Source organism: Salvia hispanica, chromosome 5 (genome assembly GCF_029641045.1).
Source record: "Salvia hispanica isolate PSC_SH4W2 chromosome 5, Shi_PSC_v1, whole genome shotgun sequence".
NCBI lineage: Eukaryota > Viridiplantae > Streptophyta > Magnoliopsida > Lamiales > Lamiaceae > Salvia > Salvia hispanica.
In genome coordinates this window covers 13,995,158-14,012,124 of record NC_142696.1, presented here as the reverse complement: position 1 = coordinate 14,012,124, position 16,967 = coordinate 13,995,158, and the positions used below count along the sequence as shown (strand labels likewise).

At 39.5% G+C, this 16,967-nt stretch overlaps 1 protein-coding gene across 1 annotated transcript; it reads left to right on the top strand.

The window, feature by feature from the left end:
• The first annotated feature begins 10,529 nt into the window (after positions 1–10,529).
• LOC148926332 (uncharacterized) lies at positions 10,530–11,162 on the top strand. The gene has a single exon (XM_089059084.1). It carries the CDS (start codon positions 10,530–10,532, stop codon positions 11,160–11,162), a length of 633 nt encoding a protein of 210 aa, XP_088915210.1.
• The last annotated feature ends 5,805 nt before the right edge of the window (positions 11,163–16,967 follow it).

Here is a 16,967-nt window from a genome sequence, read left to right as displayed (position 1 = left end):
TTATCAAACGAGTCTCACCTCGCGCACAATTCAACATAATAGCAATCCTAGCACCGCTAGATATTAATCACCACTATCCAATATACCAGGCTTATTGGGTTGCGAAAAACCCGCACCATTTGGTAAGTCAAAGTAGTGCATAATCAATACCGTATGCTCAATGCTAACGTACATTGATTAAGAAATGATAATTTACAAGACCTCGTCTTTCAGTAGATGGCATAAAGACTGTCTCGCTGTTAGATCCTTTCAATGCTATACCACACCAACGTCATCTTATTTCAGTAAGGCTTAGAAATAATCGGACTGACATTGCAACCTTTCACGATAGGTAGTCTAAGCCTATCTAGGTTGTGAAATTCTTCTTTTTCTTTGTTTAGAGCTGACCGTGTTACCTTAAAGTGAACGACGCCCACAACCGGTCTACTAAAACAAAGACTTAGACTTTGTTAAGTTACTTATACATTTAAACACATAAACATCCATTAAATGTAAAACATAACAACATTATGACAAAAATAATCTGTTTATTCCTTTGGAAAATAAAAATAAGAGTTTTAACAGTATTCAATCATTCGAAAGGTGATTTCTAGTATACAAACTCTAACAATCTCCTACTTATACTCAAAACAACTTTCGAGTATACAAAAAAAAATGTGCACTACGTCTAATTCTCCCACTTATACTGAAAGCGAGTTGAGGTCTCGAGCTAGTCGAACTCCCATTCCTTCTACATGGCTCTCGAACGGTTTGACCGCCAATGCCTTTGTAAAGGGATCTGCCTGGTTGTTCTCCGACGCAATCTTGACCACTTGTATGTCTCCTCTCTGCACTATATCTCTAATGATATGATACTTCCTTTCTATGTGTTTGCTCGCTTTGTGAGCTCTTGTTTCCTTCGAATATGCCACAGCAACAGAATCGTCACAATAAATGGTGATGCTCTTGGGCTAATTCGTAACCACCTAAGTCCATAAGAAAGTTCTTGAGCCATACAGCCTCCTTTGCAGCCTCCGAAGCGGCCACATATTCGGCTTCCATGATAGAGTCTGCAATGCATTTCTGCATTACACTCCTCCAAATTATGGCTCCACCTCCTAAAATAAACACATAACCAGAAGTAGATTTCCTCGAGTCTTGATCAGCTTGAATGTCTAAATCAGTATATCCCAAAGGACATAGCTCGCCTGCTTTGTAAACTAGAACATAGTCCTTAGTCCGTTTAAGGTACTTGAGTATTGACACACCTCAACCCTTATGACATATGCACTTACCATTAATAAATTTTAAATATTAAATAAATTAACCCACGCTTCAAGTACATAAAACGCACATGTTATATCATTTCAAAAACCAACATTTATCAAGTACATATTTCAAAACATTCTAAAACCGTAGAGGGACCCTCTCACCACTCAGTATACTACACATTTATTTATATGCAAAAATGATGTGGAAGAGAAGTTGCCAAAATGCGTCAGCCGCCGACCCTTATAACATGTGGAGTTCCTATGACTCATATCAATCAAAAACTTCACTATATCTTATTCCTGAAAAATATTAGTGGTTTATATGAGCCACAACTTAGTGTATATAAACCTTACATTTAATTCCACATTCCAGATATCAAACATACTCTTTAACCAATATATAAAACAATAATCAACAAATATTAAAATTAAATCCATATATATATGCACGTGTCACTCTGTTCAGCTTATTATTCTGTGACAAATCAAGCCAGACATCTGCCCGGGATTCCATTGTATCTGACCCGAAGGTCTCATTGCTATTGCACATATATATATATATATATGACCCGAAGGTCCATTGCCATTGTATATATGACCCGTAGGTCTCATTGCCATTGTATACATATATATGACCCGAAGGTCCATTGCCATTGATATCAGACACAGGGCATTACTGTCACAGATCCTCTTTAATCCAATGATTCAAATAATTTCAAAACCATGTGCAAACATATCAATTGCATCAATTACATATTTCTATCATATAACTCATTTACAATATATAAACCATATCCATTGCATATTACACAATCTATATCAAATAACACATAATTATATCATAATCACATCATATAATTAATTATTCACTTTATTTAACACCTAGCAAAGAAACACCTAAAACATGTAAAATTAAAAATGTGATTTATACACACCTGATTAATATAGATAATCTTGCTTTAACACCAATTCCGCCTCCTGTACTATGCCCTCAAGTCTATTTTTCTTTTCTTTATCTTCTTCCCTAATTTTCTACTCACTTTCAAACCTAAGCTTCCTCGTAAATATATAGATGCATATGGCGGTGTAATAGACCGACTCTTATTTAGGCACTAACTAATACTATAAAACAATTAATATTTATGCTAATTAATTTTGTACTCAGAATTACTTATAAATATTACGGCAGGAATGATGATACTAATACTAATAATATATAGTTATGTGTATCCATTTGGCCTAAGCTGCATTTCCAATAATTCTTGAAATTAGAAATCATGATGAGAGTTGCTAAATTCTTACACGTATCCATGCATAAAACTTTTATGTATATCTCATAGTTAGTAAAACTAATTATACAAATGTTTATTAATTAACATGTTGTAAGTAGTGCTCCTATCTATATTCCTAATTAAACAAACTATTGCTTATTTATGTACTTATACTAAGAACACGTGTATATATACATATTCAAAAATAATAGTTTTAAGAACATCATTCACATTATTACATATGTATACACTTAAATTAAGTATTTAATACTTAAAGTAATATATGTAGATATAATATTTATTATGCAAATAATACTAAAAAAATGTAATGATAAATAAAACTATTTTAATATGTAAAATGATGCATGTTTTGGGTCATGGATGTCATAAGTATGTTCTTTACTGCAGTCCAATGTCCTTATCCCGGATTTGACTGATATCTTGCTACCATGCCAACAGCAAAGCAAATATCAGGCCTTGTACAAAGCATAGCATACATGAGACTACCAACTGCCGAAGCGTATGGTATCCTTCTCATCTCTGCTATCTAAGATGCTGTCTTAGGACACATCTCTTGAGATAAATGGATGCCATGTCTAAAAGGTAAGAAACCTTTCTTGGCATCTTGCATGCTAAAAAGAATAAGTACAATGTCGATGTAGGGCTCTTGAGATAAGCACAACATCCTTTTCTCACGGTCCCGTAGGACCTTGATACCTAGGATGTGACCCGCATCTCCCATATCCTTCATCTCGAACTGGTTAGACAACCAAGTTCGAACTGATGACAACATCCTTTTATTGTTTCCAATTAGAAGAATGTCATCTACATATAAAACTAAGAACACCACATTCCCTTTTTCTACCTTCTTGTACACGCAGCTTTCGTTAGGGCATTTCTCGAATCAAAACTTATGAACAGTTTGATCGAAGCACTGATTCTATGATCTAGATGCTTGCTTGAGACCATAAATGGCCTTCTTAAGCTTCCAAACCATGTGCTCTTTGCCCTTGACGGCATAACCCTCGGGTTGTTCCATGTAGATGGTCTCCTCAAGACTACCGTTCAAGAACGCAGTCTTAACGTCCATCTGCCACACATCCCAATCCATGTAAGCTGCTATAGACAACAGTATCCGGATCGATTTGAGCATGGCCACTGGGGAGAAGGTCTCGTCGTAGTCGACACCTTCCTTTTGGGTATACCCCTTGGCCACTAGTCTTGCTTTAAAGACTTTAACTCGTCCATCGGGTCCACATTTACGTTTGTATATCCACTTGCTCCCAATGGCAGTACAGCCTTCGGGTAGGACGGACAAATCATAGACGTCTTTGTCTATCATAGATTGTAGTTGAATCCATTGCACTTACCCATTGAGGATGATCGACATCCGCCTGCGCCTCTGCAAAATTCCAGGGATCTAGTACATTGTTGTCCGAGGAGTGATCCATAGTTTCTCCCAAACCAATGTACCTTTCGGGTGAGAGACCTTCCCACTGCGGCGCGACACTACAATATTAGGTGTAGAAGTTGAAGGTTCGGGAATTGGTTGTACTATAGGTACTTGTTCTTGGTTAATGGAACATGTGACTGAAGTGAGCTCTTCAAGAGCCACCTCACTGCTGGGTTTATGATTTACAAAGTCTTCCTCTAAGAATTTCGCGTGAGTACTCACAATGACTTTCTTGTCTCGGAGACTATAGAATTCATAAGCTTTCGATCCTTTGGGGTATCCTATGAACAAACATACCTCTGTCCTTGAGTCCAGCTTAGTTGGATCCTTTTCCAAAATATGAGCTGGACACCCCCATATCTTGAGATGCTCTAGATTGGGCTTGCGCCCATTCCACAACTCATATGGGGTGGCAGGAACAGATTTTGACGGTAAATTGTCTAAAATATGGCTCACAGAAAGCAAGGCATGTCCCCAAAACGAAATAGGCAGTCGTGCATAACTCATCATCGATCGGACTATGTTTAACAAGGTCATGTTCCTTCTTTTAGCTACGCCATTCTGATGGGGTGTGCCCGGCGCAGTCAGTTGGGATTCAATTCCCTCTACCGATAAGTACTCCAAAAACTCGACATTGGGGTATTCGCCTCCGCGATCAGATTACAGGCTTTTGATACGTTTTCCATGATGCGTCTCAGCATAAGCCTTAAACTCCTTGAACTTCTCAAAAGCTTCAGACTTAAAGCGCATCAAGTAAACATATCCAACTTTCGAGTAATCATCAATAAAGGTGATGAAATAGCGAAAGCCGCCTCTTGCCTCGGTTGACATTGGTCCACACACATCAGTATGAACGAGTTCCAGTACTTCCTTGGCCCTATTACCTTTCACCCTAAAAGGTCTCTTAGTCATCTTTCCTTCCAAGCAGGATTCACACGTGGAAAATGATTCAGTATCAAGTCCTTTAAGAAGGTCTTGATCCACGAGAGTTTGAATCCTCCTTTGGTTGGCATGACCAAGTCTATGGTGCCATAAGTACGTTTCGTTCATTGAACTTGAAGGTTCTTTTCTTTTCTTTAAAATTTTCGATGCATTATTGAGATCTAATTTGCGATTATTAAATTGTGTAAATATGATCGTGTACAGATTGTTTTCCATATACCACGACAGATATAAGAACCATCTTTCTAAATAACACAACTGTCATTAGAAGAAATCGAATATCCAACAAAAACTAATTTAGAAACTGAAATTAAATTTATTCTAAAAGAAGGTATCAACAAATCATTCTTCATAACCAAAAATCTCTCACTACTAAAACGCTAATAAACGCCTCCCACTGCGACGACCGCCACTTTAGTAGCGTCGCCCAGCTGGACTTCGATCTCTCCATCATATAGCCGTCTTGTCACCTGCATTAAGTCAGGCTCAAAACAAATATGATCAGTAGCTCCAGTGTCTATAACCCAAGTATGAGATGAAGTAGAAGCCAAACATGACTCGACAACTAGAACTTGGTGCATAACTGTAGCCTTGCCCTTTTTAGGGCAGTCTGGATTCCAATGCCCCTTCTCTCCACACCTGAAACACTTTCCTGTTTGCTTCTTTCCCGACCTCCTCTTTCTCTTTCCCTTAGCTTCCTTAGGTGCGACTTGGTTCGTCACTTTCTTCTTTGCTACGCCAGGCTATGGCCAGAGGAACGATGTGACGAACTAACCATCGCAGCCTTAGCTTGGTTCATGAGATCCCCTGCCGACTAGAGTTCAGTCAACAACTCAGCCAAGGTGTAATTTCTCTTGTTCATCTCAAAATTGAGCTTGAACTGCTGAAAGCTGGGGGCAGACTCTGAAGGATGATAGTAACTTGGGACTCGGTATCAATGACACCTCCGAAAACCTTAATTTGATTGAGGTGGCTCATCATCTCGAGGACATGGTCCCGCACAGACGAGCCTTCCTTCATAGTCTTACACATGATACTCCAAAACGCTTGAAACTTGTGAGATTTTGCATAATATCAGCGGCAGTCGCCATGGCGGCATGCTGATGTCTAAGCACTGTTGACATGGAGGCCAACATATAACACTTAGCCATCTCATTCGCCTTATGCCACCGTCTATGCGCATCTCGCACTGCCTGCGCGGTGTTAGCCGCCGGCACTGGGGCCCGTGGAGTAGTGAGCACAAATTTGTACTCATCAACCGTGAGAACGATGTCCATATTTTGTTTCCATTCTATGTAATTTTGGCCCTCGAGTTTGTTTTCTTTAAGAGTTGCAGAAAGAGGATTGAGTGACATGTTGACGATTTAGTTTGCACTGCAAAACAGAATATTTACTATTTGTCATATACTTATGTGATGAAATTGAGGAGATTAACCATAAAACTTTTCAAATTCTCACAACTGTAAAATTAAAATTTTGTACCCTCAAGAAGAGGTCAATACGCATTAAAATTTTAACATTTTTACTGGTCACAACACCGACTAATAGTTCAGAGACCGCAGCACGGCATGGCCGCCAAATGTTGCCTAAGCACGACCATTAGATTTAGCATTACAGAATCTCGTTTCTACAACACACTCCCATAACAATGCTCATGCGTTGATAACAAGACCAAGCTATCTCGTAAATTCTGTTTGAACTTCGGAAACTTGTAATTTCTTAGGATTATTGTCCCCACGGCATGGGTGGCGATAATATTGGAAACTACTTTCTAGTCCATACTATTTACATATGAAAAGTCAACCTATATGAACTCGCTATTTCTTAGGATTATTGTCCCCACAGCATGAGTGGCGATAAGATTCAGAAATTAGCTTCATAAGTTGTGGACCAATCGATGGAGACCATATACAAACTTAGTTCGTAATTATCGCTTAGATATATAAGTTTTTCATTAATTATCCTTAGCCTTAGTGCAGATTAAAGGCTTAATTAAATTCTGTTGGTATTTAATTGACTGGATAATTAAATCTTTTATAATCTTTTAAACATCTTATTAAAGGATAATAGTTTAATCCATATTCATGTCTTCTATAAGATTTATCTAAAATAATTAATTATTTATATCTTTGACTGACATAAATAAATAAACTTTAAATAAATTCCTTATTAAGATTGGGAAGAGATTAATATTTTATTATTTAATGAAATCCTACATATCTATCCTTATTAGGAATCTAGATATATAATATAATTAGGAATCTATTAAATTATTCTAGTCCATATCATCTAGGAATAAAACATATCCATAGATATGATCAATACTCAAAATATAACTAAAATCTACGGAAATCTTCCCAAAATATTTTATTTCCATTAAATAATAATATTTTAATGAAATATTTTAATTTAGGAAGCAAATAATCATTAAAATAATATTTCATCATTATCTCGTCGTACAAGGTTGGCACGTACGTGATACGCTCGGATTTTGCACTGTTTTAAGGCCATTATTTGGTCCGTTATTTATGTCAAAGTCACTCTACACGTCCATTATTTGCATATTTTGCCTATTTTGGTATTTTGACGTGTTTTGTGAGAAATGTGCATAATTGAGCCGAAAAAGGGAGCCAAAACGCCAAGTTTGGAAATCTGGAGTCTGATGGCGACCGGCGACCGATGCGGATATGTGCGGCGACCGCCGGCGCCCGGCGGGCAGAACAACGCAGCGGTCCGCCTCGGAAAAATGTACTTGGAAGAGAAGTCTCGTCCGGCGACCGCCGGAAGATGTGCGGCGGTCCGCCGCAGAGGGAACATACTCTCTGGACTCCAACGCGGCGACCGCCGGCCAAGGTGCGGCGGCCCGCTGGAGAAAGGCGGCGAATTCGAGAAGCCCTAGATTTGCGCCCAGTTTTACCATATTTTGGAGATTTTTTTCCTTCTACAATAAGTCATGGCTTTCCCCTATAAATATGACCTCAAACTTCATCAAAGGAGAGAACCTTCAATTCCAAAATACTTCATAGAGATCAAGACCTAAAGTACTTCATTGGTGCAAGGAGTTGGAGAAGGATTTCAAGAACATCAAGAACAACAAGGGTTCAACCTACGAGTTTTATTTTCTTTAGTTATATGTTCAAATTGTCTTCACTTCAATCTATGTTTTTAGCTTATTCAATTATGTGTAACTAAACTCATAGGATTCTAGGGATGTGTTAGTAATGACTTTGGTTATGCAAGTTACTTTTTCTATTTATTATCCGTTTTGTTTTTACTTTGTTTCTTCCCTAAGTTAAGCTTGATGCTTCATGATTGAGTGACACAATCGTGTATGATTTAATATAATTTGTTTCATAACTTTGACAGAGTTCTAGCGAGTTAGATCCACTTAGTAGACAATAAAGTTAGCTTCCTTTAAAACGGCACTGTTAATTGAGAGTGAGGAATTTCAAGGGTCTTAGGAGCTTTTTGGAGTTACGTGTTAGGATTGACAACCCTAATCTTGTAATCAACGTTTGTATCACATGAGCATAAGCTAGGTGACTCGTTCTATCAAAGTAATAACTATGCTAGGGTATTGTAGTTTGAATTTTGTATAACCATAACTGTGAACACACATCCCTGAAATTCCCTTATCTCTGTTGTGTTTCTCCTGATTTATTTGCTTTTAGTTGATCAATGCTTTTTATTGCTTTTAGTTTTTCAAAAGTTTTCAAAACCCAAATGTTTTTCTAGATAGTAATTGAGTCTTAGTAGAGGATAGACACTTTGTGTTCGTCTTCCCCGTGTTCGATATCCGGTACTAACCTTTAGCTATACTATATATATACTCTGCATACTTGCAGGTTTATTTACTGCTAATAAAAAGTGCATCAAGTTTTTGGCGCCGTTGCCGGGGGAAGACAATTCACTTTGGAGTGATATCTTCAAACGGACAATTTTACTATTTTGGATTTTACTGCTTTCAATTTTTTTTATTTTTTTTTCATTTTTTTTTTTATTTTTTTTTATTTTTATTTTATTTTATTTTATTTTTCTTTTTTTTTAGTTTCTGCAGGTTGCACAGATTTGCGTATCTTGTGGAAGAAATAAGATGGCGGAGCCTACCAACCACGATCTTATCATCGCCCTCCGAAAGGAGGTGGAAGAGATGCGAGAAGAGAGAGCTCGGGTAAAAGTTGAAAAAGAAAAACGAGCAAGGGAGGTAGTTCCAGTCTGGAATATGTTTAGTCATGGTAACATTGTGGACATTCCTGCAGGTCCGCAGATAGAGGCCAACAACTTCAAGTTGGGGATACCTTTAATCAATAGGGTTGAACAAAATGCCTTCGCAGGAAGAGACATTGAGGACGCAAATCGACATCTCACTAAGTTCGTGGAAATAGCTAATACAATAAAGAATGGTATGATTGTTTGCCTGCAGATAAAACCACAAATTGGAGGATCTAGTGGTCCTCTTCCTCGACATGTACTACCCGCCAGGCACTATCCTAAAGCTTAAGTGCGAGATCATTCAATTCATACAAGGTTCCGATGAGCCTCTATATGAAGCTCTCGCACGTTTTAAAGATCTTCTCCGCAAATGCCCGAACCATGGTTTTGGAATAGACCATCAAGTAGGAATCCTTTATAATGGGTTTAACGAAAAAATCTCTAGTTTGTTGAATTCAGGGGCGAATGGGGGATTCTTGAGGAAAGGAGGAATTGCTGCTATGGAGGTAATAGAGGAATTAGCCACAAACAGTCGAGGTTGGTCCAAGGAAAAACGCAGAGCTGAAAGGCTAGATGCAGTGAAGAAACCATGTGGGAATGAGACATCCCAAGAATTGGCATTGATCAGAGCAAGACTTGAAAAAATTAGAAGCTCTAGGCAACGAGGGGAATGTCATCAAAGATGTCAAAAATGACCAAAATGGGGGTGATCCCAACAGGCTTTATAATAATAATTATCACCCTAATCAGGGGGGTGGTAATTTTAATAATTATAATGGAAATCACCCACATCCACATGTATCTCATGCTAATAATCATAATTTTGTCCAATCTCGTGCAGGGTTCAATCTAGGCAAAGAGAAAGGAGTGGAGCCACCTACGAAGGAAGACAAATATGAGGCTGGCATCCAAAAGATCTTGGAGCTAATGCTAGAGGATAGAAAGAACAACGAGACCAAGATGGGAGTTGTAGAGGAAAGACTGATCAAGCTTGAATTTGGGTTAAACACTGTTGTCTCCACTGTGTCCATCATTAAGTTACAAATGGATCAATTCCAAAAGAAGGTAGTGGAGGATAAAGGCAAGGCTGTTGCCAAGGTTGTCGGTATCAACAAGGATGAAGCCAGCACCTCCGGAACGAGTTTTGGGGACTGCCCGACACCCAGCGGACCGCCACACACTATGCAGCGGGCCGCCATTGAAGAGGCAGAGGCGCCCGCCAAGAAGGAACTCGTGCAGCACAACGGAATTGTACTCCCCTTCCAGCCGAGGAAGCCGTTCAAGCTTGAAGAGGAATTCCGACAGCTCTTAAATATGTTTTGTAAATGTCAAACTAACCTCCCTCTTGTTGATGCATTGCAGGAAATACCTAGGTATGCCAAGCTCTTGAGAGAGGCGGTGATGAAAAAGCAAAAGCTCCAGAAATCTGATCTAAAGCTACCTCGTCACTGTAGTGATATCATCCAAAAGCAAAGGACTGTCAAGCAGAGGGACCCTGGCCAATTCATCATTCGATGTTCCACTGTGAATGGTAAGGTAGACAAGGCTCTTTGTGATCTTGGAGCTAGCGTCAACATAATGCCATTGGAGTACTACGAGAAGCTCAACATCAGGCTGCTCAAATCCACAGATGTCTGCCTAAGGATGGCCAATAACACTGCGGTAAATGCGGTAGGGGTATTTGAGGATGTATTGGTGAAAGTTGATGATTTCATATTCCCTGCCGATTTCTTTGTTTTAGACATGAAAGTTGATAAACAAGTTCCTTTGATTTTAAGAAGAAATTTTCTAGCCACATGCAAAGCTCTTATTGATGTAGGTAGAGGAGAAATCACAATAAGTGACCATGGAGAAAAGTCGACCTACAACATCGAAAGCGCGATGCTTAAGTATGAAGAGGCAAAACAAGCTAAGATGGAGCATGATTGCAGGGAGGTCATGGTGACCGATTTGTCTAAGCCTTATGATCCATTTGGAGGGGAAGATCTTTCTAACCCTACTATTTTCATTGTTAACACTTTACCTCAAGCCTAAAAAGGGCAAGCCTAATCCTACTAAGCCTACCTTGCAGGAATAGCCCAAGAGAAAGAAGAGGAAGAAGACTCCACCTCAAGATGACCCCAAAATCTTACGTAATCAAAACCTCGAATGGAAAATTCAAATGGTGGAAGAAAGTTTTCAACAAGTTGGTTCCATTTGCGGTGGCAGAGACTAAGATTGTTGGTACAAAGGCAATCCAAAGGAATCCTCACGATGGGGGATAACTCATGAGCTTCAAAGAACGTCAAACTAAAGACGAAAAATAAGCGCTTGTTGGGAGGCAACCCAACCTTGTTTTTGAAAATTTTTGCTTTAAGTTAAGTATTTTTTGTTTTAGTTTAATTTTGTGCATTGAAAATTTTTTCGCAGGCTCTGACCTCTCCGCGGCGACCGCCGCATGTGCTGCAGCGGTCCGCCACCTGCTCGCTGGAACATTCTGTTGACACGCGGCGACCGCTGGACATGCTGCGGCAAACCGCAGCCTGGGGGTATTTCTCCAGCGCGATTTTTTCAAAGTTTCTCAACTTTCGTCCGGTCAAGCCTCGACGCAAGAATTTTCAAGGTACGTTTTTTCTTCAGTAGTTCACCCACGTCCCTACCGACTCTGCAAACTTATTTTACACTTTGTTGTAAATAAGTTTGGTGGGATGAAGTGGTGGACCGTGAGTTTAGGATTTTTCTTATTGTTTTAAGTTTTTTTTTTATTTTTGTTTTTCAAAACCCCGTAGGTGAATTTTGTGTTCTAAAAATGTTTTCTTGAATCCATGTCGTGAACTCAACATGAAGAACGTAGAAACACGCATGCTTAGGGAAATACTTTAGATCGAGTTGTCGATGATATTACATTCCATCTAATGTTTAAGTGTGGCTTAACGTTTTGATTTGATGGTTTGGTAAAAAGGTGCATAATTAGTGAATTGCTTGTTCGCCTTGAATAATGCTTATACCTTGTGAGGATTTGAGCCTAAAATTTATTCTTGTGTGATTTATCTACATGCATGTATATGTTTCTAGAACTTGCTCCTAGTCTTGCCTAAGTTTACATAGTGTTTAAGTCGATTTAGGAGGATGATTGGCCATCTTTTCTTAGCCTACTTTTATCTAAAAACCATGACCCTCTAAAAAATTTTATATTCAAAATTTTTCCCTTCGGAGCCAAGTTTAAGCCTTTAAGCCTTTTCTTTGGAAGCCAAAATTATAGGGACAATTCCTTGGGTTAGTTAGTCATTACTATCTTATTTTGTAAAGGAATTGGAGAGATAAGGGGGAAATATAAATAAAGTACAAGTTTGTGAAGTTGAGAAAAATTTCAAGTATGTGCTTGATCTTAGAAAAGAAAAGAAAGGATGTGTAAGAAAGAAAAAGAAAAAAAAAGTGTGAAAGGTTGTGAAAAGAAGAAGAAAATCAAAGAATTGAAAAGTGAGTTGAAGGAGAAAAATAAATGAAGTGTTAAAAGTGCCTTGGGTTAGAAAAGTGGAATTATCTTTACTCTACTTGGGATATTTTTATTTTATTTACTTTTAAGCCAAATATTCCTCACCTACCAAAGAGCCTACATTACAACCAAAGATAAAGACCTTTCGGACTTTTGAAGCTTAATCACATTTAGTAGAGGAGGGAGTAGACTTTGAGCAAGCCTATGGTAAACTTTGCACGATGCATGATTTGAGTGCTTATGTACACATTACCCTTATACACTTGGAGAGTGAGAGAACACTTCCCATCTTTGGAAGTTTGCCACATGTGAGGGCTTGAATTCAAGGTGTTCCACGAGTTAGTAATGAAAGTGCACTAATAAGCCATGCTTGATTTAATTGCGTTAATACTTGTTTAAATTGTTCTTCCATCTTTTGAGGCAATTATGACGTCTAGTCCTTGTGCATTCCGTGCGTCTATTTGGTGTCTTTATTGTTTTGTTTGAGGACAAACAAAAATGTAAGTTTGGGGGAGTTGATACGCTCGGATTTTGCACTGTTTTAAGGCCATTATTTGGTCCGTTTATATGTCAAAGTCACTCTACACGTCCATTATTTGCATATTTTGTCTATTTTGGTATTTTGACGTGTTTTGTGAGAAATGTGCATAATTGAGCCGAAAAAGGGAGCCAAAACGCCAAGTTTGGAAATCTGGAGTCAGACGACAACCGGTGACCGCCGCGGATGTGTGCGGCGACAGCCAGCGCCCGGCGGGCAGATCAACGCAGCGGTCCACCTCAGAAAAATGTGCTTGGAAGAGAAGTCTCGTCCGACGACCGCCGGAAGATGTGCGGCGGTCCGCCGCCGAGGGAACAGACTCTCTGGACTCCAACGCGGCGACCGCCGGCCAAGGTGCGGCGGCCCGCCGGAGAAAGGCGGCGAATCCGAGAAGCCCTAGATTTGCGCCCAGTTTTACCATATTTTGGAGATTTTTTTCCTTCTACAATAAGTCATGGCTTTCCCCTATGATTAGGACCTCAAGCTTAATCAAAGGAGAGAACTTCCAATTGCAAAATACTTCATAGAGATCAAGACCTAAAGTACTTCGTTGGTGCAAGGAATTGGAGAAGAATTTCAAGAACATCAAGAACGACAAGGGTTCAACCTATGGGTTTTATTTGCTTTAGTTTTATGTTCAAATTGTCTTCCCTTCAATCTATGTTTTTAGCTTATTCAATTATGTGTAACTAAACTCATAGGATTCTAGGGATGTGTTAGTAACGGCTTTGGTTATGCAAGTTCCGTTTTCTATTTAATATCTGTTTTGTTTTTACTTTGTTTCTTCCCTAAGTTAATCTTGATGCTTCATGATTGAGTGACACAATCGTGTATGATTTAATATAACTTGCTTCATAACTGTGACAGAGTTCTAGCGAGTTAGATCCACTTAGTAGACACTAAAGTTAGCTTCCCTTAAAACGGTACTGTTAATTGAGAGTGAAGACTTTTCAAGGGTCTTAGGATATTTTTGGAGTTACGTGTTAGGATTGACAACCCTAATCTTGTAATCAACGTTTGTATCGCATGAGCATAAGCTAGGTGACTCGTTCTATCAAAGTAATAACTGTGCTAGGGTATTGTAGTTGGAATCTTAAAATTCCCTTATCTCTATTGTCTTTCTCCTGATTTATTTGCTTTTAGTTGATCTATGCTTTTTATTGCTTTTAGTTTTACAAAAGTTTTCAAAACCCAAATGTTTTTCCAGATAGTAATTGAGTCTTCGTAGAGGATAGACACTTTGTGTTCGTCTTCCCCGTGTTCGATATCCGGTACTAACCTTTAGTTATACTATATATACTCTGTATACTTGCAGGTTTGTTTAGTGCTAATAAAAAGTGCATCAGTACGACGAACGACGAAAAACCGCCGGGACATTCTCGCCGGAATGGCGGGTGCGCCGTCCAGCAGTTACGGGCAGCCCGCGCAATGCGCGGCCTTTTCCTTTTCCCTCTCCGGCACCGAAGCGCCGCGACTTCCCTCCATCGAGGTCGCTCAGCCGCGCAGCCACCGCCACGCAGCTCCGGCAAGCCTCCCTACGCCCCGGCGGTCTTGCGCGACGCAGCAGCGGCCGTGAATGGCATCGCTGCTCTCGGTCTCGCGTCGTTAGGGTTAGGTTCGACTAGGGTTAGGGTTTCTGGGTGGGTAGAACCGCCGCTACTCTCGGTCGAGCAGCGACTTCCGTCAACGGCCACCATCATCGAAGCGCCGTGAGGACTGGAGAATCGCAGCTGCGGTCTGGCCGGCGGCGTGGACGAGCCCTTGCTCATTTTCACGTCACCGCTTGATCGCTGCGATGCTCCCACTCTTCAGCTGCGATTCCCGAGGCATTCCGGGACCAGCGGTCTTGCCGGCGGCGCGCACGAGTCCTCCCTCGTCTGCGTGTCGCCGGTCGATTGCCTCCCTTGTTCCCACTCGCTCGACAACCCTAATTGGATCGCATGTAGCCCGATTCGTCTCGGCGCAAGCGCCGACGAATCGCACGTCTCATGCGTTCCAAATATTTGAGTTCCTTGTTTCGATTGTTCCTGAGTTCATCATGCATAATAAAATAACAACTAATAACAAGAACATGCTTCAAAAACAAAAACGCATGCATACATGAATTTCGCGAATTTTAAATCCAAATAATCAGAGCCAAAGACTGGCTCTTATACCAATTGTAGGGGCTGGCAGCGGAAGCGCTCACATAAATCAATTACATAATTCTGATCTATTTAGCAGATTATTTAGACAAATTCTATTCGCGCAATTATCACATGTATCATGCTCATAACTCAAATAAAACATGTTTTAAATTAATTGAAACCTAAAACATGCTTTTCTACGGTTTAGCCATTATACCTTGATGATTCTCCCAAGAATCGAAGATAGCTAGCGCCTTCTCCACGTGGAGATCTTTAGTACAAAACCACGGATCTTCTATCTGGTACCCGGACTGTAAACTGATATCAGGGTGGGCTGATCTCACCAGTGTACTAGGACTTAAATAAAGAAGACGGAAATCCTTTCCCTTGGAGGAGAGAAAATCGTCCCTCTTCTATGTAGAGAGGGGGACGAAAATTTTGAGTGAAAAACAAGTGTGTTTTCTTTCTCTTTTATTCTCCTATTTATAATAAGTCACATATTGGATATGAGCTCCTCCAATTAGGTTTTTACTAATTAAATTAAACCCAATTTAATATAAGCTTGTAATTGGAATATTACGAGCAGCCACTACAGAAGTAATATTGCACTCCCCATCCAAATCCGAAATTATAAGTACTCCGGGTTTCGATTGCTTGATATTTATTTCCCGCGCTTAAGATAGAAACATCCATTAATTAATTATTGTCTGCTATGGACTTAATTAATTAATATCTTATTTATTCCAAGAGAGGACTCAACAAGAAAATCGTATTTATTATTCATAGAGTAATTAAACTCCAACTAGCTAGGTTCCGAATAATAAAACCTTATTTCAAGCTTCTCTTGAGGATGTAATCAAACGAGTCTCACCTCGCGCACAATTCAATATAATAGCAATCCTAGCACCGCTAGATATTAATCATCACTATCCAATATACCAAGCTTATTGGGTTGCGAAAAACTCGCACCATTTGGTAAGTAAAAGTAGTGCATAATCAATACCGTATGCTCAATGCTAACGTACATTGATTAAGAAATGATAATTTACAAGACCTCGTCTTTCAGTAGATGGCATAAAGACTGTCTCGCTGTTAGATCCTTTCAGTGCTATACCAACCAACGTCATCTTATTTCAGTAAGGCTTAGAAATAATCGGACTGACATTGCAACCTTTCACGATAGGTAGTCTAAGCCTATCTAGGTTGTAAAATTCTTCTTTTTCTTTGTTTAGAACTGACCGTGTTACCTTAAAGTGAACGACTCCCACAACCGGTCTACTAAAACAAAGACTTAGACTTTGTTTAGTTACTTATACATTTAAACATGTAATAAACATCCATTAAATGTAAAACATAACAACATTATGACAAAAATAATCTGTTTATTCCTTTTGAAAATAAAATAAGAGTTTTAACAGTATTCAATCACTCGAAAGGTGATTTCTAGTATACAAACTCTAACATATTCCTCAAACCCTTGTCTCGGAGTTCATTAGAAATGGTGCGTGGGATATGCCCAAACTCCAGCAGCTCCATGATCAGGACGGTCTCCCCCAACACATCATTGAGATGATTCGAGACACCCCAATCATCACGGGGGAGCCGGATACTCCAAGATGGACCTTATCCCGGTTGGGTGACTTCTCAGTGTCTTCAACCTGGGATACTATCCTCACGCAGAGGCCGGTTGTTCCTAGCCT